The sequence below is a fragment of the Galendromus occidentalis genome, unplaced genomic scaffold (assembly GCF_000255335.2).
Source record: "Galendromus occidentalis unplaced genomic scaffold, Mocc_1.1 scf7180000077488, whole genome shotgun sequence".
Taxonomy (NCBI): Eukaryota; Metazoa; Arthropoda; class Arachnida; order Mesostigmata; family Phytoseiidae; genus Galendromus; species Galendromus occidentalis.
Window position 1 is genome coordinate 883,432 of NW_003805476.1, and position 25,066 is coordinate 908,497.

The 25,066-nt window shown below is 50.8% G+C and overlaps 4 protein-coding genes across 4 annotated transcripts; all 4 read left to right on the plus strand.

The window, feature by feature from the left end:
* The first annotated feature begins 5,663 nt into the window (after nucleotides 1-5,663).
* On the plus strand, nucleotides 5,664-8,634 carry LOC100902651 (major facilitator superfamily domain-containing protein 4A). The gene is made up of 9 exons (XM_003746160.2): nucleotides 5,664-5,767; nucleotides 5,863-6,080; nucleotides 6,323-6,449; nucleotides 6,561-6,719; nucleotides 7,082-7,230; nucleotides 7,359-7,581; nucleotides 7,674-7,859; nucleotides 7,988-8,136; nucleotides 8,255-8,634. The coding sequence occupies exons 2-9, from the start codon at nucleotides 6,006-6,008 to the stop codon at nucleotides 8,465-8,467; spliced, it is 1,281 nt and encodes a 426-aa protein (XP_003746208.1). The 5' UTR covers nucleotides 5,664-5,767; nucleotides 5,863-6,005; the 3' UTR covers nucleotides 8,468-8,634.
* A 2,170-nt stretch (nucleotides 8,635-10,804) lies between these two features.
* LOC100902798 (sodium-dependent glucose transporter 1) lies at nucleotides 10,805-13,408 on the plus strand. Its single transcript, XM_003746161.1, has 8 exons — nucleotides 10,805-10,879; nucleotides 11,007-11,133; nucleotides 11,222-11,380; nucleotides 11,506-11,654; nucleotides 12,198-12,420; nucleotides 12,637-12,822; nucleotides 12,923-13,071; nucleotides 13,196-13,408. The coding sequence occupies exons 1-8, from the start codon at nucleotides 10,805-10,807 to the stop codon at nucleotides 13,406-13,408; spliced, it is 1,281 nt and encodes a 426-aa protein (XP_003746209.1).
* Nucleotides 13,409-15,118: 1,710 nt separating this feature from the next.
* On the plus strand, nucleotides 15,119-17,742 carry LOC100902946 (sodium-dependent glucose transporter 1A). The gene is made up of 8 exons (XM_003746162.1): nucleotides 15,119-15,193; nucleotides 15,288-15,435; nucleotides 15,517-15,675; nucleotides 15,764-15,912; nucleotides 16,040-16,262; nucleotides 16,407-16,592; nucleotides 17,256-17,404; nucleotides 17,530-17,742. The coding sequence occupies exons 1-8, from the start codon at nucleotides 15,119-15,121 to the stop codon at nucleotides 17,740-17,742; spliced, it is 1,302 nt and encodes a 433-aa protein (XP_003746210.1).
* A 2,764-nt stretch (nucleotides 17,743-20,506) lies between these two features.
* On the plus strand, nucleotides 20,507-22,880 carry LOC108864586 (sodium-dependent glucose transporter 1-like). The gene is made up of 7 exons (XM_018640561.1): nucleotides 20,507-20,578; nucleotides 20,717-20,843; nucleotides 20,959-21,117; nucleotides 21,227-21,375; nucleotides 21,733-21,958; nucleotides 22,348-22,496; nucleotides 22,665-22,880. Exons 1-7 carry the CDS (start codon nucleotides 20,507-20,509, stop codon nucleotides 22,878-22,880), a joined length of 1,098 nt encoding a protein of 365 aa, XP_018496077.1.
* The last annotated feature ends 2,186 nt before the right edge of the window (nucleotides 22,881-25,066 follow it).

Genomic DNA, 25,066 nt, shown 5'->3' on the forward strand with positions numbered 1-25,066 from the left:
GATCCTTGGTCTCCTTCTCCCTCTTCTCGAGGATAGGTTTGGTTTTTGTCACGATCGAAGGGTTCCTGTATTTACTCTTGGAGGCCCAATCTTGAGAGGGAATTCCTGTCCGTGTAATATGCGCCCTTGCATTCGAAGATCACATGTCTCCTCAAATGTTCCGCATCTGGGGCAGGTGTCCTCCTGCTGTGGGTCAATAGACCTACCTCGGCTTCTCGTCGGTAATATTCCAGCTCTGGCCAAGGCCAGGAGAGTGTCCCCTCTCCGGTTTCCGTAGAGGAAGGTTTGGATACCGAGGCTGTTCTTGCCTTGCCGGTGAACTTCAAGGCTCGATTTCAGCATCACGTCCTGTCTCCAGACGCTCTCCTGGGTCTCTCTAACTTTCTTTCCTATCTGAGAGTTATGGGTATTCAAACATGGTGCTCCCGGTACTGAATATGCAACTTCGATTGTATCGCAGTTGTATGTTCTTTTCAGGTGTTCGGTCCTCTCGTACATTTTCGGTTGTACGCCCACCATCTCCATCATACTCTGTTGGCCACCTGTCGTGAGGCATGATTTCGATATTTTCATATATCTCAGTTTGCTCCGGGCTTCCCTCGCTTCGAAGGAGGACCACCCGAGCTCGCCGGTGATAACTCGTTCGCGGTTATAGAGGATGTGATGTGATTCCTCACGCCCATTTCCCCGCATCTCTCTGTCGTTGTTCGAGTTTTGCGAGCAATTTCCCAGTTGTGAGGGTTACTACGTTTGCGTGGGTCAATTGTGGTACCGCGGTCGCTTTCCACTGTGTTCTGGGTTCTGGAAACTCCGAATCGTTTGAAGCCCCATATGGAAGTTGCGTGCATTCTGTGCAATGTTGCTAAGGATTCTTTCCCTGTGCTTTCAAGTAGTTCTTGAAATTGAATGGAATAATTCTGAGATACTTATAGTCCGACGCTATAGGTACTGAACGTCCCTGTATCTCGAGCCCTCTGCAGTCCGATTTCTTGTTCGGAGAGAAGACGACTATGGCGCTCTTTTTCGGGTTGAACGTAATGTCGCGCTCGTTTCCGAATTCGCTCGTTATTCGGAGGAGTCTTCGCATTTCATTACTGTTCGTTGCTATCAGTACGAGATCGTCGGCGAAGAGAAGGCCCGGAATTCTGAAAGAGCTATCCTCTTTCAGGTCCCTTTGCCATGTTTGTGTTCGAACGTGGAAGCCCGTTCTCGTTTGCAGGAGCCTTTTCTCTAGGTCTGCAATGTATAGCATGAATAACACGCTGGATAGCGGGCATCCTTGTTTTAGACCTTTGGCTGTTGTCACTCAGTCCGACTCGGTTCCCTTCTCGATTATTTTTGTCTTATTCGAGGTGTACAGGGTCTGAAGGATTTCGATCCAAGAGGGGTCCATCCCTAGTTCTGCCAGGATGTTCCACAGCTTCTCCCGATCGATCCTGTCATATGCTTTCGTTGCATCTAGAAATGCACAGAAAAGTCCATTTTTTTGTTTTCTGGATATCTCGATTGCTGAGGTGAGGATGAAGAGGTCATCGTCACCTTTCCTTCCCGGTCGGAAGCCATTCTGCATTTCTCCTAGTAATTTCTGCTCTTCCATCCATGCCTGTGACCTATTAACCAGGATTTCCGCGAAGACGCGATTGACCACTGAGGAGACCATGATCGGACGATAGGTAATCAGCCTCCCTCTAGTCGAGTTTGGTTTCTTCATCATAGTCACAGGGCTCAGTCGCCACCTCTTTTGGAATACGTTGTCTCCCATCTAGAATTCCGTTCAGTATTTCCGCGACGTACTCAAGGCTATGAGTACGCTCGCAGGAATCTTATCGAGACCGCTGCTCGAGCTTGCTTTAATGCATTTGAGAATGGTTTTTTGTTTCTCACAGCTTGTCGCTAGTCTCGATGGCCTCGGTAGGTACAGGAATGGGATTGGGAGAGCCGGCTCATTGCTTTCAGACGCTTCGAGGATTTCTTTGGCCAACTGGGTGAGGTGTTGCGGTAGGGCGGAATCTTTGATTTGTTCTTCCTCCGCATTTCTGAGTTTCGCAGACTTCTTGATTCTGGGTTTGGCTCTGTTCACGTGTTTCCAGAATCTCTAGCTGCGTTCACCTCTTGGAGCTGTGAGGATCTCTCTCAACGCTCTAGTGTCGCGAGCGAAGATTTCTCTTTCCACCTCTTCTCTCACGGCTTGTTGAGCCGCCCGGTACTCTTCGCGTGCTCTGTTTGTGTCGTCAGACTCTGTTCGGCGAGCCAGACGCCATTAATTGTTTTTGAGTTTCCGGAATCTTCCGAGTTCCGAGATGCGTATTGAATGTACCACTGGTCTAGATTTAATCTTTATGGGTTAACTATTTTTACGTAGACTCCGTTTGATCCCTCGTTCTAGGTCCACACACGAGTCGTGACCAACCGCCTTGTTGCGAGCCAGTTGATCTTTATTCTGCTCAATTGCTTTTTTTGTGATGAGCTTGCTAATCAGCTGGGCTGACGGTTTCGTTCTAGGGGAGCCGGTAGTGCACTGTAGGGTCAGGAGGTTAAAATCACTAATCGCCTTGATCTCCCTTCCTTCGTCTATGTGCATGTACTCGATCATTTCCAGGGCTGAGGCGTTTCCGAGTATGAAATCGATGGCCGATTTTCCTCTCGTGCATTCCTCTCTACATTTCTCAGTCTCGTTCAGGATTGTTAGCCCGCAGTCGGAAGCGAATTCTTCAAGGAGAGTTCCTCTCGCCTCGGTATCACCGTCGATTTCTCCCATGTGCGCGTTTGCATCGGCCCCCATTGTTATGCAGTCATTATCGCTGCATCTGTCATAAATAAAAAATTCCATAGAGTCGTAGGTGATTTTGTTTGCGTCTCCATGTCCATGTGCGATATAGAAGGATAAGGTCATCCAACTTTGTTTGCCTACTGCAAAGGCTCGATCTATCCAGTCATCTCCTTCCTCGATCCAGATTATCTCCAGATGCGTAGGGGCCAGGATTCCAATTCCACCGTTGGGGTTTTTGCTGCCGCACTCTCTCCGCGTTGCTGCTATCAAGTTGGTAGCCTTCAATATGCGGACATTGGTCGTCGTTCATGGGTCGTGTCTCTGATAAGAGTATAAAATTAATTTCCTTGTCTATCAGTACGTCTCTCTCAAGCGCCGCCGATTTCGCCTCATTGTCTCTAGTGCCATTGATATTCAAAACACCGATCTTCAGCTTTGTCGACTTGTCTGGTTCCAGAAATTTATTATTTCTCTTTGCCACCGTCGGGTCGAATGGGCGTACAGGACCTTCGGATTTGCTAAAAACGAGACTTTTTGCCGTCTCTAGGGTCCGCTCGTCCTTGGCCTCTACCTTCCCCACTAGGTCCTGGTTGCTCTTGTGGTTCCGGTTTCCGCCATACGTATTTGGAACGCCGGATTCCCTCTACGGATGACTGTTTCCTCCGCTTCGGGGTGTTCTCCTCGGTCCTCCTGGGCGACCTCCCTCGTTCCTTTTGCCTGAAAGTGACTTTCGGGGGGGGGGTTAGGCTTCGTTTGGTCACTTGGCTCACCTCCCTTGCACTTCTGGTAGCTTTGTTCACTGCTCCCTCCAAGGCTTTCTTCTTCTCGACTAATAAATTAGCTTTCCTCCTTTTCATCTCGTTCCTTGAGTGTAGGAACTCCTGGAACGATTCGCGAGCTACTTCTATCTGGTGATAGTCGTTGTCGCCTTCGCTGATGTGGAGGAGCTCCTCTAAAGCTCGCTCGATTCGGTTCAATGCGATTTTGTTGCCAATCCCGTTGAAGCGGATGCTCAGAGGATTGTCAGCTTCCTGAACGTTAATGTTTCTGGGGTCCCTTGATATGAGTCTCAGGGCCTTAACTTTAACGGTCATACCTTCAACCTCTTTGAGGTTGGTGGCGTCGATGTGCACGGACTCAACTGTCTTGTTGGTGCCGCCTTCGATCATTGTAAACCACGTCACTGATAGCACTCTTTCGTTTCGTTCGAGTGATGCCAGTGGCGCGATGATTTTTCCGACAATTTCTACGGCGCTGAGCCCACTTTGTGCCAGGGAGCCCAGGTCGTCGATTCCTGAGTGACAGATCACGTGGACTTCTTGTTCCGGGTGACTGTCAAGGAACTGGAGAATCTGCGAGACAGCTGATTCCGCTTTAATCTCGCTTAAGCAGGTGAACTGCCCAAATACGGTGTTGCCCGCAAAGTGGGTGAACAAGTCGACGTCGGGCTCTCCGAACTTCAGCTTCCGGAGCCCTTTGTCTGTATATATCAGTACACAGGGATTGACGGTCTCCGTCGGCTGATGTTCTTCATCCTCGATGTCCATCCGGCCAACGGCCTCGGCAACTCCCCCTGCTGCCACGTCCACTTCACTTTTTTTTGAGGTTTTCTCGACCCTTTCCGAGTTTGTTTGCAGGGCTGCAACCTGTGACTGTAGCTCCTCGATTTTTTTTTGCCAAATCGAGGGCGTGCAGTTCGCTCTCTTCGAGAGCTTCTTCAGTGTGTTCTGCCTCTATCTGGGCCTGCAAGGCAGCACTGTCGGACCTCTGAAGGGCCAAAACTGATTCGGCCAGTTTCGTCCTTAGATGTCCGGTGAGACAATACCGATTTCCGGCTCCCTCTTCTATGGAGTTCTTCGCGCATTGCTCACATGTGCTTTCGAATTTGGCCATGTTATCCACGGACAAAAACCTTGCAGGGTAGATAGAGCTTTTTTGTTTATTTCGGTGCGCTGCACAGTTGTGTTCACTCTGCACGCACCACCACCGTTTTTTTGAGAGCTGTTCACAACGTCTGTTGTTGTTTTGAGTCTCATTGCCTTGATTGTGTCTCGTTTCACAGTCGCATCGTGGAATAATTTAATTAGTGCACTCCTTTTCACTCCTCCTTCCATGAGTTTCCCGACTACCAGCAGGAAAAAATAATTCAGGGTATGGTACTCGATCTGGCCCCCAGATCCCATTTCTCATGGAATCACCCGTTGTTCGTACAGCCGGGGTAGACCCAGACACAACCATGGCTCGCGAGCTTCTCCAAGCTCGATAGTGATCTCTGTCGTCCGAAATCGGACACTTCCGAGGCGGTAATGGCATGACTAAAGCCTGTAGATGTTCCGTGGGGGAGAAATTTATCCACCGCCGTCTAATCTCAGGAGGGTTGTTTCGGAGCGGTGTTCCCAGTCATTCATAGACGTTCATCCATCTATTTCTTATCGCCTGCTGTTTCGATCTTCGACGTCATCGATAGTTGACGATGACGCGGTCGTCAGGCCCCCAACTCGAGCGATTCGGATCCGCGGATTCAAGTAGAGAACGAGCGATTCCGCGAGGACTTCATGGAATTTTCTACCCGACCTTCGGATCCGTCAGACGAGAGGGTCGCATCCCTCGCTCGCCTGAGAAGGAGCCCTCTAATTAAATTGCCTACCTCCGAATGACCGCCATCGGAAGACTGAATTTCTCTTCTCAATTACAGCATTGCGACCGTGTCGCTGCTCTAGGAGTCTATTGCGGAATCGACAGCCCGCAACACTGTCAGCGCCTCTTTTCAACATTTATGGTCGCCGGGAACTAACAACACGGCCCGGAAACATTCGTACATCCAGTCCGCCGGGCTGCGAATCCTCTTTCTAGCGACATATCGGATTTCTTCCGAGTTCGACTCGAGCGCTATACCACTCGGCGTTTTTGGAAGGTCCGAGGGCTTCACGGGCGCATGGATGACGGAGGGAAAGTTTTGAGAGTCATTTGTGATAGATCCATCTACACGAACGGAAGGCAAGTCGATGATTTCTCGCTCCGGAGAAGGCCATGACACTCTTTTTTTTCGCGCAAGCATCAAGTCGATAAGCGTCCTTGTTTTCTCGTTGCAGTCACCTCCCGCTCCCGTTACGAGTAACGACCGTGGTGGGATCCGTGTTCTTCAGCGGGAGCGAATTACTCCATCGGGATTCAAACGGACTGCTCAGGTGACACTTCCACCTAATAGATTGCGAGTCTGGAAGCGATTTTCAAGATGACGGAGAAATCAAGGCGCTCCCGAATGGACTATTGGCATACTGCCAACTTGATCATGATCGTTTTTAGCGTGGTAAGATCATTGTATTTTCGGAATGTCACGTATTGATGCTGATGTGTCGTAGGAGCATAGGATCTTCTCAGTCTGCACTGTTATCAGAGATGTCAGCCTTATCGAGGGACGACTCGGGGACGATTCGGAGCCCTCCTTTGAGAGAGCATAATATGCTCCTGAAATGCTACCGAGACGCTTTGCGGTCTCCTCGGCTTCTCAAAGCTGGATTTTCCCTGAACATGCTGTTTTCTGCTTGAAAGGGACTCGTCAACAGCCTTCTCGGACCTTTCCTCATGGACATGGCCGAAATCTATTCTTCAGCCATGAATGAAGTGGCTGTCATGAACTCGGCGAGGGCCATCGGATTATTTATCGGATCCTGCGTGGGTGCGTGTCACATCACAGCATTTCTCATTCAGTTCTCGTTTCTCGTTCGTTGGCGGTCTGCTCATGAGAATCCGCGACCACGCTCCTCGATGGGACTTTCTTCAATTTCAGGAGGCTTCCTCTATGAGCGCATCAACGACCAAATCCTGATGATTATCATGGGCGCCGTATATGGAGTCGGGACGGTCCTCCATCCGCTCCTCCCAGACCTCACCTACTTCCACGTCTTGGGTTTCATCTTAGGAGTAGCGATCGGGATCTCCCATATAGGTACGACAGAATCCGTTCCGGGAATAACTTGCAAGAATTAGTAATTACCCAATCTGGAAGTCTAAAGACGTCATATTCCACGGGAGGTTTCTGCTCCGGGACCGGCAGCGGGCTGAAACAGGTAGATTCCTCCTTCGGCTCCTCCCCGGGTCCTTCTCGGGTTCCCGGAGGGCTTCCATGCGGCTCCTGACGGGCTTCCGTCGGAAAACCTATTGCCTTTTGGCGTACGTCGCTAAAGATTCCTAAATAATAATCCATGACTGACCGAGCTCCGATACCCAAGCTCCGCGCCATATGTCCTCGGGGCGGCTTGCCTGTGCCGAAACACGACAATCGGAGAAAAAGGTTCTGTTGCGTTGTAGGATCGCAAGTGCGTCTCGTGACCCTGTGGGCGGAGGACAGCGCTCCGGCTATCCAAGCCATCCACGCTTCCTACGGCGTCGGTGCCACGATCGGACCTTTTGTCGGTGCACCTTTCCTGAGTCTGAGGGAAAACGATATCATTGTGAAGGTCAGTAATGGAGAAAACATTCTGATCATTGAGTCTGACTGACGATAGATAAATTCGGAAGCGAATCTTTTCGACATCGATGAACGAGCGCTGTCAATCGGAGCTTGAACATTATTTTGCCGTTCCAGGAGACACGAATCTACATTCCGTATGCGGCTTCCGGATTCCTCTTCTTCTTGATTCTAATATCAATGATAGCGGCATATTGCGTAGATCCGATTGGAATCAAGAAGGCCAAGGAGAGCAAGAAGGTCAGAGACGACGACTCGAGTAGAGCTTTCGAAACTGTCCTCATGGCGCTTCTCGTTCTTTATCTGACTACAAGCGTCAACATCGAATCAACGTTCAGTAGTGAGCAACTCAATACTTGTCCTTCGCTATTCGATGCATTCCTGGATGTCGATTTTCTGGAGTCTCGTGAACAATATTTCTTTTCCTCGTAGCTCTGATCTCGGTCTATGCTCACGGCAGCCCTCTACTGGAGTTCTCGAAACCTGATGCGGCCTACTTGGCGGGAGTGTTCTGGACTACTTTCACGGGAGGCCGGATCGTTTCGATCTTCGTGGCCGCCTTCTTCGACGTGAAGAAATTCCTCCTCGTCTCCCATTCGCTCGTGCTCTGCGCCTCAGGTGAGGGAGTCGAGCAAGACTATCGACTACAATTTTCGCCAATACAGACTGGAGAAACGACGGGGAAATCGTCCCCCGGTCCTCAAACGGCGGTAGTATAGAGAGATATTTATTTTTGACTTTCACAGGTATTCTCGTCCTGTTCGGTTCCTCCGCTGCGTGCACTTGGATCGGAGTGGCTCTGATGGGATCAGGCGTGTCCGCCATGTACGGCGCCGCTAAAGCTCTAGTATTCAAATACTTCCACTTGAGGCATTTCCATATCAGCATGATTCTTGTGAGTTCTTCCCGATGCCTTCAGAGTGATCACACGTGGTGATCATGGCTGTGAGATAGAGAGCTGAGATACGATTCCCCTCCCGAGATCTCTAAATCTAATCTCTCCACGGTTCCAGACGGGCGCGTGTTTGGGGATCGCAGTGCCTGCTTATTTTGTACCACCGGTTGTGGAAAGATGGCCCATGTTTCTCCCGTACTATATCGGGACCTGTAATATTTCGCATTTGATCGTTTTACTCCTGATGTTCAACGCTGTCAGGGGCAAGCGAACGATACATGAGGCGAACGAGAAACCGAAAGGGATCCAAAAAGAAGATGCTCTCCCGTGATCGCAACTACCTTTAGCTAGAGTTAAAAATCTTCGAGACCCTCTCGTGTGTACTTGAACGCAAGCGTGGCTATGTTGTATCGAGCCAAGGATATCTTTTTCCTCTTTCTTTCACGTTGCCTCCACATACTTGTCGCTTGTGAGGCGCAATCCTGTGCATTGTCCTTGAATAGAGTCCCAAAGTTTCGATAGTAGAGGGAATCCATTCAAATCATTGAATAAATGACGCCCAGGCTCCCAATCAGCCGGGAAGGAAACTAAGGTCTACCCTACGCCTGTGTCGCCCCAGTAGAATCATGAGTTGCTAGTCGTTGCGTGAGAAGTTAGAAGCTCGAATTCGGATGACAACGAAAGTGTTGGTGCTGAGACGGAGACCGAATCCGGTCATATGGCTCCGGCGGAAGGGTTCCATGGGAATCTTGGAGATTTCCGATCTCTTGTGGCACACCTGTTCGCTACTCTTCGCTCTGAAATGTTTGTGCTCCGGGGAGAATAGTGTGCTGGAATTGATTCTGAACGGCAATTGGCCTCTTTTCGATTTATTCATGATTAGCCGATTCGTGTGTGGAGCGAGAGATTCAAGGGATCTCAGAGTGAGACTCTGGACTACGATGCTTCATTTAGACCGGTGGTATCATTGGATTTTTCACGTGGTGGTGTTCTTCCGCGCCACACATATGTTGAACATTGCCGTGTACGAATTCCGGCTCGGTGGGTTCATCGGTTCAGAGATACGGTTCTCATGGATAGGAAGAAGCTTCGAATACTCACGGCAATTATTATTGCTCTATGCCTGCCCTTATCGCGATTTTCTCCCCGGAAGGTCGGCTGATCGCATCGTGGTCCTTACTCCGCGTCGTCCCTCTCTACGTGGGTCGCAGCATTCACGACAAAGCTATCGCGATGTTCCGTGACCTGACCGCACAAGTAACCGGGGCAGATCCAAAAATCGTCGAGGCCATCCCCGAAGAAGCCTTCGACTCGGAGTCATCTCAATCAGCCTCCGAAAGAGCTTTGTAGCGGGTCAATCAAGTAGCGTGCAATCTGAGGCTCAAATTTGAACGCGCTGATTTAATCGACAACCGGATTGGCAGCGGGCTGGCTCGTATACTGAAGTGTCATAAATACTGACTTCTGAAAACTTTTAAGACAGTAATGGAAACGCCTTTGTTCACAGAAGAAAGGCAATTTCCTAACATTTTCTCCCTTACTGCGGAAAGTTTTGAGGAAGTGTCCAAAAATCGATCATAGCACCCCTGTTACACATATATACCAGAGATGGCAGAGCAGTCGGCCGGTGATAATTCCTCAGAATCGCCCTGAATTCACCCTTAGAATAAATCATGTCCAGAACGGCCCGAGAGCCCCCTGGCCTGAAAGTCATGATTTTGAGTAGCATGGCCTCGATGACGTTTCCACCCTGCCGCCTTCGCGGTGCTCGGCCGACCGCGTTGTATACTGCTAATTATGCTATCATTATTGCGCTCGATCGATTATTCCGAATCCGAATGCAACGCGGCAGTGGGATTAGCTAAAGACGTACGAGCGATAGGGGAAGACGGAAGACTGATCGCTTCCGGAACAACTGATCCATTGACCGCTGCAGTGAGTCTCGTCCGCGGGCTCGCGGATTACATATCCTGGTAGAACGGATGGGCTGCATTTACTGTTAGCGCTGACCTAGACCTCAAAGAGCGTCTGCGAGGATAAACATCGGAGTCGCGAAACGGGTGGAAGATCTTCGAGCATGGAACGTTCCGACTCCGCTGATACTCCCGGCGACTGCGAGTCTAGACTGTGCGTCTGAGGGAGTTTACGGTGCCGTCGAGGAAAACCGAGAAACCCGCGGACGCTGCTGGAGCTTGACCAGTAAATAGCCCGTACTCGTTTCTTGTCTCCGGGCTCCAGCGAGCTCCTTCCATTTTCCGATTCGGGGCAAATACTTCGAACCAATAATCCGGAAGTAAAGAGTCTGGAGAGCGCCGCAGCGTTAACGCACGAATCCGAGACATCCATGTTCGAAACCTCGTAGCACGGAGCGTGATCAGAGTCCTGCTGTTGGGTCCGAGCCGTGGGCCCGAATAACCCTCCGATGTCAAGGACAAACTTCTCGATAAACCTCACTCGAGAGTCGTAAACCAGCGGCAGGGCGTTCTGTCATCAAGCTCAATATTATCTCTCGACTCGCCTTCCTGCCTCAAGCTAATTTTACGACAGAATGCGATAATAAGAGGCAACCAGTAACGACTCAAGCCTCACATTGGATCATAGTCTCCGGAAGATTCGTGAGGGACCATCGCCGTGGGAAGAACATCGTCTCCTTCTCTATCCTTTCGCCATGATCGTGAATCTGGAGCGACCCGGCCTAGACTATTGGCACAGCATCAATCAGATCATGGTCATTTTCGGAGCGGCAAGTGTTCAGCAACCTCCGGATCGGAGGACTGGTGGAATCCCACGGACATCGGAGGCGATCCGCAACACTGGAACGGATCCAGGCCGGATAGGAGCATGATTTTGACCCGTCTTCTCGATAACAGGGTCTTTCGAGTGGAATCTACGGACCGTCTCTGATCGATCTGGCCGAAGTGTATTCCTCAACCCCAGATGGTATCGCAGTTATGAATTCAGCGAGAGCCGTCGGAATGTTCCTCGGATCATGCGTTGGTAGGTCAAAGAATGCTCACGTGGGCGTCGCCTTGAGCCTCGGGACCCAGAAAGCCAGCACTCAGTCAATGGTACGATAATTTTCCAGGCGGTATTTTCTTCGCGCGAATGAACGATCAAATATTGATGATTATCACGCTACTCATCTACGCGGCCGGAACGACTTTGATCCCGCTGCTTCCGAACATCACCTCTTTGTATATCACTGGTTTCATCTCTGGGACGTCGATAGGGGTTTCGCATATCGGTAAGTGATCCGTGCGGGGACTCGTCTCCAGGTAATTCCGTCCTGAGTGTGTCGAAGTCCCGGGAGTCGAATTCCGCGAGACCGTCATCAACATTACGAAATATCGAATTGTGCTTCTCGAATAGGATCTCAGGTACGTCTGGTCAAGATTTGGCCGAAGCAAAGTGCTTCGGCGATCCAAGCCTTCCACACAGCCTACGGAGTCGGAGCGATGTTTGGACCATTCATGGGCGCTCCCTTCCTGAGTGAGCGGGACGGCGACCTCATTCTAAGGGTGAGGAATCTTTCCGGTTGTATGTTAAATCCTACAAACTCAAGACGATTCAGAGCTGTCTCCGAATGTAGCGCCCCATTCGAACGTCGGTCTCTTCCGGCCACCGGCCCCGGTTAGAGCGGGCGAAGAATTTTCGCCGCCTCGAGTCGGAGCCCTGCGGGAGGGTTCTCCGGGCTGAAGGCTCGACCGCCGAAAGGAATGCGGGATTGGCGACGTTTGCCGCGAGGTCGCACGAATTCCTATATTCATCGATCCGGGACAGACATTTGAATTATTATCCCTCTTTGGTGGTGGCAAAAGCTTCGAGACGTTTCCGCTTCCAATAGTTAATCGGTGAACACAAAGAGAACCCTCTAAGTGTTCGCACATACCTGAAAATCTCTTTTTATCTCAACTGGCAGTTAGGCGAGCAAATGGTTTGCGCCCAAGGCGTCCAGATTGCTCGCGTCCGGACGGGCTTCACCGGTTCTGTTCGGGATTGTTCCAAGAATGTCTCACACGAACAGGGCTTAAGGACTAATCAAGCTGACATCCTCGACGCAGGCAACGCAACTCCACATCCCCTACGCTGCCATCGGAGTCCTCTGCGTCGTGGTCGTCGCATCCATGATCGGCGCGTATATCCTCGATCCAGCTGGAATTGTGGAGACGAAAGAAGCGAAGAAGATCGAGCACTCTGCATCGGATAAAAGATTGGAAATCATTCTGATGACTATGCTGTTCATCTATCTGGCCGTTTGCTGCAGTGGAGAATGTACATTCAGCAGTGAGTGCTCGATGTAGGGAAAAGGCAGGAATAGGCGATCCAGGAATCCATCTGTCCCCAATGAGCTGCCCCTCGACACCAGCCAGCGCAGACAGGCGCCCTCGAGCGTGCTGATTACGTAGCATTCGATCACGCGGTCGGCCCAGTGTCACCGCGGACGCAGACTGGGAGAGTCGTCGTGGGACCACACTGAGGTTTGAAATTCATGATCTTCAGCTCTGATATCTGTCTACGCCTTCGGCAGTCCGGCCCTGCATTTCTCGAAGCCTGAAGCGGCGTATCTGGCGGGAGTATTCTGGGCGACATTCACCGGCGGTCGGATCGTCTCGATCGTCATCGCTGTTTTCTTCGATGTGAAGCAGCTCTTGATCATCTCTCATTCGCTCGTGATTCTCGCCTCAGGTTTGTGAATAGCGGACAGACATCACATGGGAGGATCTCAAGTAGAGCATAGGAGGAGAAGTGGACTCTGAGGTATCTTTTATTTTTTCATGTTATCCAGCCATCCTGATCATTTTCAACAGCTCAACAATGTGTGCCTGGGTCGGTGTTGCCCTCATGGGTTTGGGAGCATCTTCCTTGTACGGCGCAGCCAGCGGTCTGGTCTTCCAGTACATTAACGTGCGGCATCTCCACGTCAGCGTGATCTTGGTAAACATGTCTGCTCATATGTGAGGGAATGCTCGTCGACACTAGTGTCCATTTTGATAAGAGCTTCCGTTTGCTCCTTTGAGAATTTCCGGAGTCGCCGTAAACCAATTTATCGTGTCCACAGGCGGCCGCATGCTTGGGAATCGCTTTCCCCTCTTACTTCGTACCGTCTATCGTTGAGGTGTGGCCGATGTTCCTTCAGTACTTCACGGGCTTGGGGAACATCATTCACATCATCATATTGCTGGCGATCTTCTGGGCTTTACGTGGGAAGCAAGTTATGTTCTCGGAAGAAGCAGGGAATCAAGAGCCGAAGAAAGACAGTAGCGTAGCCTGATCCATTCCGTACGCTCATGCGGCGCGAACGAATCGGGGCCTACAAACGGATACGATCTGATTATCACTCATCACGCGAGCTTGTCGCGACGGAGTTCCGGGCCGGTCCCGGGGTCCGTCTCGGTTGTTCGTTGTAGTTTCCCAGACGGCGCGGCGTTCGACGTGCACGTTTCCCGCTCCTCGTACAGATGCCGCACCCATCCAGACGCCGGAGCGATAGGGAGTATCCGGCTCGAGGGGGGAGGGGCTGCAGCTAAGGAATCTCGGATTTTCAATGGGGCAGGCCTGTCGAGAAGCTAGATGAACGCGGGCTAGGTGGTTCTACATACCGATGGAAGTTCGAGGGAGTTGCCTTTGGCAGATGACGTACATATAAATAAATATATAAGTATTGTCTGCAGCAAAACTATACAATTTCTTCGCCGAGCCTCAACTCTGTCTTGATTCTTCTTCAGCGAAAAATCTCACCCGAAAAATCACCTAACTATCCCCGAAGCGTATACCAGCGAATTTCTTCGAGATCTGCCACGTGTCCAGGGTTAGCGCTGTAAGCTCACTCCGTTACGCCGATCGTATAAGAGTGGCCGATTTCCCTGATTTCTAATGCTACTCCGGATCGGGGAGCAGGATTCTTCCATGCCGCTCTTTTTCGATTATTCGGGTGACCGACCCCTCACACGATTTTGTCTCTGCCTAGTCGACACCGCGCTGCGATAGTCGCTTTCGCTGCTCGCTGTGATTCCGGTGCCGAGCGACTGTCGGGGCATGCCGGAGTCAGTCATCAGCCCCATGCTCTAAGGCAATGGATTTGAGCCGAATCATGATTGTTGACCGAGGATGTTTCGAGGATGTCCAAAGGACGGAATATTCATGTTTCGATGGAGATATGTTGGGCGACGCCTTGGGAAGTCGGATGAAATCTCGGAATCGAATGAATCCTCGACTTCGAGCAACTTCCATAGCGCTCAAGCACAATATCATCAACTGGTGGGACACTGGGCAATCTATCGAACGAGATCGGGTTTTGACGACCGAAAAACTGAGCGAATCACGGCTCCACAGCTAGGGGAAGGGAGAGGCAGACTTGCTCCACATTGCTGCATTGTCTCACCTGGACTCTCACATAATGATCCCTCTTGTATCTTGGCTGAAGATCGCATTCCATTTGCGGGATCGAATTTCATTGGCGGGATCGCCGGGCACTGGATTCTGCGACGGGATTCCATCCTTCAGCTCCGCGAAAGTCCTGAGCGATACATTCGCGTCAGAGGTTCTTTCTCGGAGACGCTTGCGGTTCGATCGACCAAAACCGTGCCAGCTCCCTCGATTAATAATCATCCCATTGAGATTCCCTGGTAAGAGAATTGTCCGCTCTGGATATTCGTTCGAGGCACGGAATATCTGTGAATTCATCGAGAGAGGCATCTCGAAGATGGATGTTGAGATGCACAAGGTCTTTGACCACGGACAGAATACGATGATTGGCGAACCCTAGCGCCGTGAACATCATCCTTACAATTAGGATCTTTTGAATCTCTCGGCGTCTCGCTCGCTCACTTTACAGCCGGGTGCCATACTAAGAGAAACCGCATGGGCATCCCAAATGAGCTAGAGGTGCGCTTTGTCTCCTCCGACCGGCTTCTTCCCGTATTGCCTCAGCAAGAACAACGTTTTGTCGCAGAATCGAAGATCTCAGAAGTGAAGAATCGACATGACGGTGAAGTTGACTCGACCTTTCGTAGACTACTGGCAGAGTGCCAATCAGATTATGGTTGTTTTGGGGATGGTAAGTTCCGAATCGTCGAATCTGTGCTTCCCAGGTTGTGATCTTATCCTCGATAAGGGCGAATATGGACCAAAAGGAGCTCGAACTGAAATAGTCTTCCTCCGCCGGTGGAAAGGGACTCTCTTGGGGAATCTACGGTCCATCTCTGATGGATCTGGCTGACATCTATTCTTCGGCTCCTAATGAGGTGGCACTCATGAACTCAGCGAGAGCTCTCGGGAGTTTTCTCGGATCGTGCCTCGGTGGGTTCCCAGGTTCCAGAGTCGATCCCTCGCAAGCACTAGATCTCAGAGAGCCGTAGAACCATAAACTTCATGTTACAGGGGGCTTTCTTTACGAGCACGTCAACGATCAAATCTTGATGATGTTCACCCTGGCTATCTACGCGGTTGTAACCGCCTTGATCCCTTCACTGCCGAACATCACATATTTGTATATCCTCGGCTTCGGAGGTGGAGCCGCGGTTGGAATCTCACATATCGGTGATTATATTATGTAGAGCCAGAATCGCGACTTGAAACGAAAATAGATGCGATCATTCGCGGGTTCTTCTTATCGCCCAGTTTGCAGGGTCGCAAGTGCGTCTTGTGAAGATATGGGAAAAGCAGAGCGCATCGGCCATTCAGGCTTTCCATACGGCGTTCGGAGTCGGAGCCATGATCGGACCCTTTGTGGGCGCACCCTTCCTCAGTCTCACGGAAAACGGAGTCACTCTCAAGGTGAAAAGCAGGCTAGAGGCTCGGCATAAAGAGTTTTGGGCGAGCCACCAGATCTCGATTCCATACTGGAAGCCAACTCGAGATACCTTCCTCCATGACGAATGACGAGTTCCGATTTCATGTCCAGGAAACCCGGCTGTACATCCCCTATGTCGGTTTCGGGATTTTCTTCGTCGTGATCCTCGTATCGATGATGGCCGCATATTGTCTGGACCCATCAAGCATCAAAAAAACCGAAAAGGACGACAAAAGCGTGAATAGTCCCTCGAGCAGGACTCTGGAGATCGTGCTGATGATTCTACTGTTTTTCTACATCCAAACTTGCGTCAACCTTGAGATCACTTTCAGCAGTGAGTACAAAAATTGAGAACGCTTTCAAGGGAGACCGTCCTTTCGGTTTGACCACATTTGTCTTGTCCTACCAAAATCGATCATCGAGCACCTTGCCTCCCTCTTCACGAATGAAGGCTCGAATCGGCCCTCGCTTTCCACAGCACTCATATCCGTGTACGCCGTGAAAAGTCCAGCCCTGCAATTTTCTAAGGCTGATGCAGCCTATCTGGCAGGAGTGTTCTGGACGTTCTTCACGGGTGGTCGAATTGTTTCCATCGTCGTCACTGTGTTCTTCGACATAAAACAACTTCTGATAATTTCGCATTCACTATCAGTGTGCGCGGCAGGTGAGTCACCCGTATGTTCCTCTCCGAAACAGGATTTCAGCGCGCGAGGAATAGGTGCGCGGTGAGGTTCCGCTAAAGCGATCGTGGTAAGGCCGGCGGAACTCCCCCATTGCGAGGTTCGCCTCGGAAAATGGCGAGACAGGCCCTGTGAAAACAAAGAAAAACCTCCCAGAGATTCGTAGAATCGGGGCCTCTTGTGATGGCTTGAACAGGAATCAGCCGGGCTGAACGATGCCCCGAACGATCGGATCACCTTGTATCCGTTCGCTTCATCGGTCTGTCATCAAGCTCCACTCGGGAGGGAGATCCTCGACTCGCTCAGAAGCTGCATGAATGCCTTGAGGATGACAACAGTATTAAAGCGAAGCTTATCCACCCGAAAGCAAGTTCTTCCGTTCATTCAATCGATGAAGAAGATTTAAGTAGATTGAGGCTCACGGTAGCCCCCTCGAAAACAGGAAATGGGTATTCAGTCTCGGACACGGAGAAAATATCTATCCCAATATTACGGAGACTCTTCCTTGTCGGGAAGTGAATCTCTGTCATCCCCACTTGAGAGGGATCACCGACTCAATTTGACCAGAGGAACTGGTTTCGACTGAGACGCGGTCGATTGTGTCCTCAGGAATATGGCTCTCAGACTCCCTGAAATACTCTCCGCAGGTATTCTGATCGTCTTCTGCAGTTCGCCTCCGCTTGCGTGGGTCGGAGCTGCTGTCATGGGTTTGGGCTTGTCGTCTATGTACGGTGCAGTCTGTGGCCTCGTGCTGCAGTACTTCCACGTTCGGCATGCTCATATCAGCGTGATACTGGTGAGCGTCGAGGCCGGAACTTGACCGAGCTGATATCTTCCTGAGGTTCTGTATGCTGACTACAGGTATAACCCGATTGTTAGGCGTGCCTGAATTCATAATAATTGACTGGACTCTCTCATCAGACTGCATCGTGCTCGGGCCTCGCGCTTTCTGCTTACTTCGTGCCGCCAATCGTGGAGGTGCGGCCGATGTTCCTGATGTACTACTCGGGAGCAGGAAGTATTCTGCATTTCATGCTTCTATTCGTTATAATTTTGGTCACGAACGGAAGACCGACCATTCATTCGAAGAAAGAAGAAGCGCAAGAAGCACGCAAGGAAGAAACCGCAACGTGAGATACTCGACTCGATAATCACTGGATTCAACTCCCTGTAGCTCATCGACCCGGCGATCCATTCTCCTGACGAATTTTCGGATCGTGGCGCGGTCGCGGCGGAATACGCAGCGCATCTAGACTGTGAAAATGTACTAGGCATATAGCTTCTGAGTATAGGCGTGGTTTTTCGGTTGGATGCTGAGGAATACTCCATACAGGTATTCGAGTCTTGAGATGGGGGCCGCAGGGACCCAATGTCGACAGGGACCCCGACGCTGAGGGCGCAGGCTGGGCGGATTTAGTGGCCTGAGCGTGGACAGAAGTCCAGCATTTCCCTTGGAAGGAGGATAGTTATCCGCTTCGTGTATTTGTTTTGATCGTCCCACTCGAAAATAATCTTTCCAATGGACTCCGGTATATCGATCGTGCATCGTAATCGGCTGACGGGAACAGTAGACGCCTTGGCGACGATGACGCTGTCGCGGGCTCAGTCGAGTGCGCGGGTCGAAAATTACATTCCAGCTTGGTCGAGCCTCTATTCGCTGGGTATTCCAAGATACCGCTCCGAGCTCGAGTTGTGTTGACGGGATTATTCTCTAGCTGCATGGTGTCACTCGGATCACCAGTTATCCGACGACAATATGAGAGCAATCTTTTGGTTTGCGTAAATAAAGTCAGTGAATCTCCTTCAGTACCACTATCTCCCGCCACCAAAGAAGAACAAGTTTTTGCTTTTTCCATGCCGACACCGATGTCCCATCGTTCTACACGGATTGTTCGATCAATATCAAAACGGAAGCGCCTGAAGCAAATTGCTTGCTTTGACCTTAAACGGGCCGCTCAGCGCGTTGACTTTTCCAATCTGGACGTCAAAGATTCGATCTTGGCTGGGATAGCCGCGGAGCGGATGCAAGCCAATGCGAGAAACCCTTCCCTGACGATCTCCCGACAATAATAATGATCGTCAGTCGAGGTCATCTCAAGCTCTTCCGGTTTTTCCGAAGGACCGCTGTTCTCAAGTGATGTTTTCTGAGACCAGACTCGTTGCCGTCGACATGCCTGTGAGCACCGGATCATGACTTAGAGTGGACAGCTGCAAAACATGCCCGGGTTGAAGGAGATCGCCCGTGCACGTCGCCATCAGAGAGCTCGCTCCCCTGAGAAAAGTGGCTTGCTCGAAGCTCTCCTCGTATCGATGCGATTGGCGACCTCCATCGTAAATTCTTCAGAGGAAATCCATTCCCTGCCGTCGCGCCCGCTCACTTCGAAACGCCGCTGGTCACGACAGGAGCAAGATTCCTTCTTGTTCCTCTTTGGATGGACATACGTAGTCTCCATTCCCCGGGAAGGGGAGGTTCCGTAGATTGAGGCGAATCCAAATGGAGCGGATCATTCATTGATCTGATCGAACGGAAGTCGAAAATCGACTGTACGGTCAATCCGCCTGAAGGAGAAGCTGCCAAGAAGACGATGTCCGTCTGCTATGATCTATCATGACTAGGGCTGGGAATCCATCACGGGATTCACGGTCGCGCCGAAAGCCGTGAATTTCCCTTCTTCCTGAGATGCCGTGAATTTTTTTTTCACTCTTCTTCTAGATGTTTCCCGATTTCTAAGAGCTGTTTCCACGAGGAGATGAGGATTCCACTATCGGAAAAAGAACCTGACGTTCGAGAGACGCCGAAAAAATGATCATCAGCACAATCGTATCACCTACCCGGCATTCTCAAGGTCGAGAATTCACGGTACCGTGAATTTTCGGAAAAAGTGCCGTGATGAATTCCCAGCCCTAATCATGACTCATGATTCATGAGTCATGACAGATTCCGCTGAATGGAAGCCGACATGATTGTGAAACACGGACCGGGATTAGTATAAAAACGTTTCATTCTCGAATCTATCCGCTGACGTACCCATTGCATCCTCCGAATCCGATCTCATTCATAAATCGAGATCTGGGGTCAAGAACAAGAGGGTCAAGCGCTGGCTTCTTCCATCGCGAATCACGCCAGCGTTTTGGGGCAGCCTGCATCTAGGAATTATTTTGATCTCTTCGCGATGACCTTCCTCACGCAGTAGATTAAGATTCCATTCCAGAAAAGCCAGGCCGATGACCGTTCGATCCCGCTCCTCACTGAGAATCTCGCTCCGGCCCCTGTCGGGCTGTGCGACAGTCTCAACGATGGAGTTCCTCGGACGAAATCATTTCAGAGTTTACTCACTGAGCACCTCAGGACTCGACTGTACAGTGTAAAGGCTGCAATGATCATTATTCATCGCTTATCATGGATTGCCAGATTGATCAATGATCTGAAGAGAAGGGCACTCCGCTATTCCGGATATTGCCGTGAATGCTCGAATTCGCGGCTTGGGATCCGGACTTTCACCCCAAGGCGCATGTGGAGATACACCCAATCATCGAGTTAGCTTGTTTACCCCGAAAGACATCCACTTCGAGCCCTCACCGATCTTGGCATGCGATGTGATATCTTTCCCAGTCGGAGGCCTTCGATTTGCCTGACTGATCTTTGGAATAGGATGCGATTCGGGGAAGGTTTCGAATCTGACTCGTTCACCGACACGATAGTAAAAGTATGTAGCTAGGTACGCAGAGGGATCAGCACTCGAATACCCTCTCTCATCCAATACTAAAGCAAGAGTGACCCCGCTGTCTCCGCGCAACCCTGGGAAACTTTCGGCAATCAAACCTCTGTGCGGATCTTTACTTTATATCGCGTTGCGGCTCAGTCGATGAACATTCGTGCGTGGAGTCGGATTGCAAGATGGGCTGGCGGGCTAAAACAAAGATGGAGTGGTGGCACAGCTACAATCAACTCATGATCATGTTCGGAGTGGTGAGTTGATAATGAAGACGATGCTGTGCGCGGGGAATTTTAACCCTTGACGCTAGCTTGAGATCATGATGAGCTGCAGTCCCGATCATCCTGCGGCAATAGTTGGTCGGGGGGATAACGTGATGACCCATCCAATAGGGAATCGGCTTTGGGGTCTTCGGACCTTCTATGATGGATTTGGCTGATATGCATTCTACCACAACCGAAGAGGTGGCTTTGATGAACTCCGCCAGAGCTTTCGGAATGTTCATAGGATCGTGCTTCGGTATGTCACGATCCTCAATTCCGAATCCCTCATTGAGCTGATCCTAGTAGCCACCTTAGCCGAGAGCATATACATAAAACATGGATTGCAGCTCGACGTTTGGTTCATTTCACAGGCGGATACTTCTATGAGTTCATGAACGATCAGATATTGACGCTGATATTCTCCACCGTATACGGGGTGGGAACGATCGCGATTCCTCTCCTGCCCAGCCCCACGTATCTCCACATTTTCGGTTTCGTCGCCGGTCTCTCGTTCGGGATCGCACACATCGGTAAAATACTCGGGGATAATAAGGGCTTTCCCTAGAGGATCGTCTCATGACATGACCCCGCGCGACGTCCGAATTTTTGAAGTCGGACCTTTCTCCTCTGTGACTTCAGGGTCCCAGGTGCGGCTCGTCAAAATCTGGTCTGATCAGAGCGCATCAGCCATTCAAGCCTTCCACACTGCGTGCGGGCTCGGTTCTATGGTCGGACCTTTCGTCGTGGCGCCCTTCCTCAGCGCGAGACATGATGGTGTCCTCGTCAAGGTAGGAAAAATCAATGGATGCATGGACGTAAGGCTTTTTCCGCAAGGAAGTGCTTCATCAGGAGTTCCGCACGGACTGGGCCGCATCCGTCCACTTCAAGTGTGAGATGTCATCCGGGTCGAATACATGCTCGGTGGAGTGATCGTTAGGAGGTCCACGGGCTCCATCAGGAAGCGCTCGACTCGCGCTGTTGGATCTTTCTGCGAGTTCGGTCCCTAGATGCGCTTGCCCGAAGCGATACCTCGACCTGGTCTGCGAGCATTTGCTCTGAAGAGAAAGTGAAGTCTGCCAACATCTGTATCCTGTGGGTCGGAGGAGTCATCGCTCGAGGGATAATTCCGATTCGCATCATTGCAGGAGGCGGAGCTCAAGACCCCTTATTTGCTCTTCGGTGTCCTTTATTTCCTCATGTTTTCGTCCATGCTCGGAGCGTACTTCTGTGATCCGAGTACCATCAAGAAGATGTCGGTCGGAGGAAACGAAGAAGCTAAACCAAAAATGAAGAAATCCACGGAATTATTCATCATGGCTCTGTTGTTCGTTTATCTCGCCCTGTGCGTCAACACCGAACATACTTTCGGCTGTGAGTTGAATGTCCCGTGAAGCATGTCCCGACTTGTCGTAAAATACCTCGGCTCATCTCATCTATCAGACTCACGTGACCCTGTGGTCTGACTTCGATTACAGCTTTGATATCAGCCTACGGCGCAAACAGTCCCTTTCTCGCATTTTCGCGGACTCGATCGGCTTACCTAGCTGGTATATATTGGGTTTTCTTCACCTGTGCTCGGATAGCTTCGGTATTCCTGACTGCATTCGTGGACCTACCGCAACTCTTAATATATTCTCATTCAATCGCGACCGGTGCATCGAGTGAGTGGAAGGAGGTCTGCGCTGGATACAAGTCTTCGGAGTATTTCTTTTCCTGCTCCGGAGAATCATATATCTGATATGTCTTTCGATCCCTTTCAGCTATCATGATCTTATTCAAGCGTTCAGACACCTGCGTCTGGGTCGGTTCATCCCTCATGGGTGTCGGCGTGTCCTCGATGTATGGCGCGGCTTGTGGTCTCATCTTCGAATACATCCGCATACGGCATTCCTACGTCGGCACAGTTTTGGCAAGTATAGCGAAATATTCATTGAGGGGCTTTCAAGGGGCGTCGCGAATCACAACAGAACTTCAAACCTGCCTTTCATTGGATTATCCTCGGCAGTCTTCTATACATGTACAATCGCTTCCTCTGATGCTGGTGTGACGTGTTATGAAAAGTGTATTTCTCCCCCAGGCGGCTTCGTGCTTGGGACTTGCGATATCAGCCTACGCCGTTCCTCCTTTCATAGAGAGGTGGCCCATGTTCTTCCAGTATTTCTTGGGATTTAGTAATATATTGAACATCGTATTCCTCCTGATGATTTTCGCCGCTATCAGAAGCCGCGAGAAGATAATCGCGGATAAAGACGAGCCAAGCGACCGAAAGAACCATACTGATATTCCCGTGTAGTCTGATGACTGACTGCGACAGCTTGGAGCGTCCTCCATTGAAGCCTGCAGAACCCGATTTGGGGTCGTCCTCGTACGCAGACGCTGCCCGAGATCTCACGCTTCAGGATGACCATGGAACCCACAAAGCGAAGAACTGGGTGCTGCGCGAAGTCTGCGCCGCATTCGAACATGCCTCGCTGGATAAAAGTCTCTGCGCATCCCCAGATCTACACCTCTACCAGTGTACGAAGACAATGCTGTGCGATCGCGGTCACGAACGGACTCTTAATTGCCCTCCGGATGTCCTCATCATGTATCTATGTATATAAGTTCGACGAGGGACAGACTCGCAAACTAAAACTCTACCTAGCACAGTATAAATGAATACTGAAAGCTGAATATTCAGCACTCCATTCTCCATGTATAATTGAATGAGTTTGTGTCTAGTGCGATGACCTAACCGGATGCAGGTTCTCCATACAGGACTGGGGGTCAAAACCATGATGGGGCTCTTCGGAGGCGCACCCTCGCTTGAACGCAAGCGAGACGGAATCATTCTGGAAGTGAGCTTTGGCTGGAGGCCTGATTCGTCAAGACTCGGGCTAGCTGGCTGGCTGGTTGCTTAGCTAGCTAGCCACCCGTTCCTCGATCTGTCTCGAACGTCGATCTGCGGGGCTTCCTCAAGTGTTCTAATTCCCGGCGGTATCTACTTTCGGCTGCCCCGCGAGCATTCCGTTCGACGACGGGAACTCTTGATAGTTCAGCGTTTGCTTCTGGAACATGCCAGGTCCGCAGCTCAGGCTTCCAACCTCGAATCCCATCAATACGAAAAGTCGACGGAACCAGCGAGACCCTGCTCGAGTGGAAAATATCTGGAATGCCAGTCGATCGAAAGAGAGTTCATCGAAGAGGAGCGCGTCGCGGGAGCTCTTAGGGGAATCAGCCCGCTCGAATGGCGCTCTGGGTTCTGAACGAGTGGGTGGCCTAGAATCTTCCTATCTAAGCTGACTGTCCTTGAGCTCCGCTCGAGAGGGCGAGTCTCGAATCGCGAGGACATGGCCTAAGCTTCGCCCGACAACAAAATGGAAGCATGCTGGAATCATGCTTCCCCAGTTGCATCATGGGTGAAAGAGACTTGAAGAGATCTGGTCTACTTGAGCATTTTCTAGAACAGGGAGTCCGGGTCGAGCACGCACTGTAGGAAAAACTTTCCGAAGCTTCTCCATCCGTTCCGTGGATCCCCGACGCCCCAGGGAGATCACGAGTCAAATACTGCGATTGGGACGTCTATATCCGACGTCAGACATTGTCGGTCATGACATCAGATCGCGGCTCTGGATTAGACTCTCCGAATTTTCTTTATCCTATCCGTTCCTGTGCTTCAGCTTCCTTTCCATGGTTCGGCGCTGCTGTGATGGCTTTCGTCTTGTAGTCTTTGGTCCGTGAGACGGGCATCGCCCGAACCCGAGCATCCTTCCAAAGGGTAGCTTAACGCGCGTCATTGTATTCAAACCGTTCGTGAATGTCGTTTTGAAGGACATTCCCTCTTCATGAAGCTCACAAGGCAGGGCCGTGATCGTGACAGCCGAATGGAGGAACGATAGTTTCCTAGACGTCGCGTCGGTGACGTACCTTGAGACTTCTGATTGGGCTTCCCTCGTTTCGACCATTCCTCCGGTCAGGTTCCATTTCCAGAGGACCGGCAAGACTCTCATCAACGCGAACATGTGTTTCCTCTGACAGCTTGGATGACAATATTCAACATGTCCGAAACAATTGAAGGTCACAGGTGGCATCGGGATCGACCCCCGCGAAATCATGCGTCGCAAGAAATGGAATAGAGGCGATAGAAATCCGCTTGGACGATCTCGATACCTTCTACATCGAGGTCCAATATACAGCGAAGGGCAGTCTTCCGGAGCCTAATGTCTCGAAGCTGCATGACCTCTCGCGATCTGTCATAACAGCTTGCTCTAGATGGAGACCGACCGACGCTATTCCGTTCGGCCAAGCTAGAGACTTGAAAATGAGCTCAATTCTCTCCATGAATTTCTTGAAGTCGTCTGAAGTCGGATTCCTTTGATCGACCGGGATACCCAAGGGGAGAGCTGAGAGCTCTAACCCGAAGCGATTCACGATGATCAGGACGGAGACCGGCAGAGCCACTGGGAAATCAGCTTCCACGTCGGGGATTAAATTCCGCGT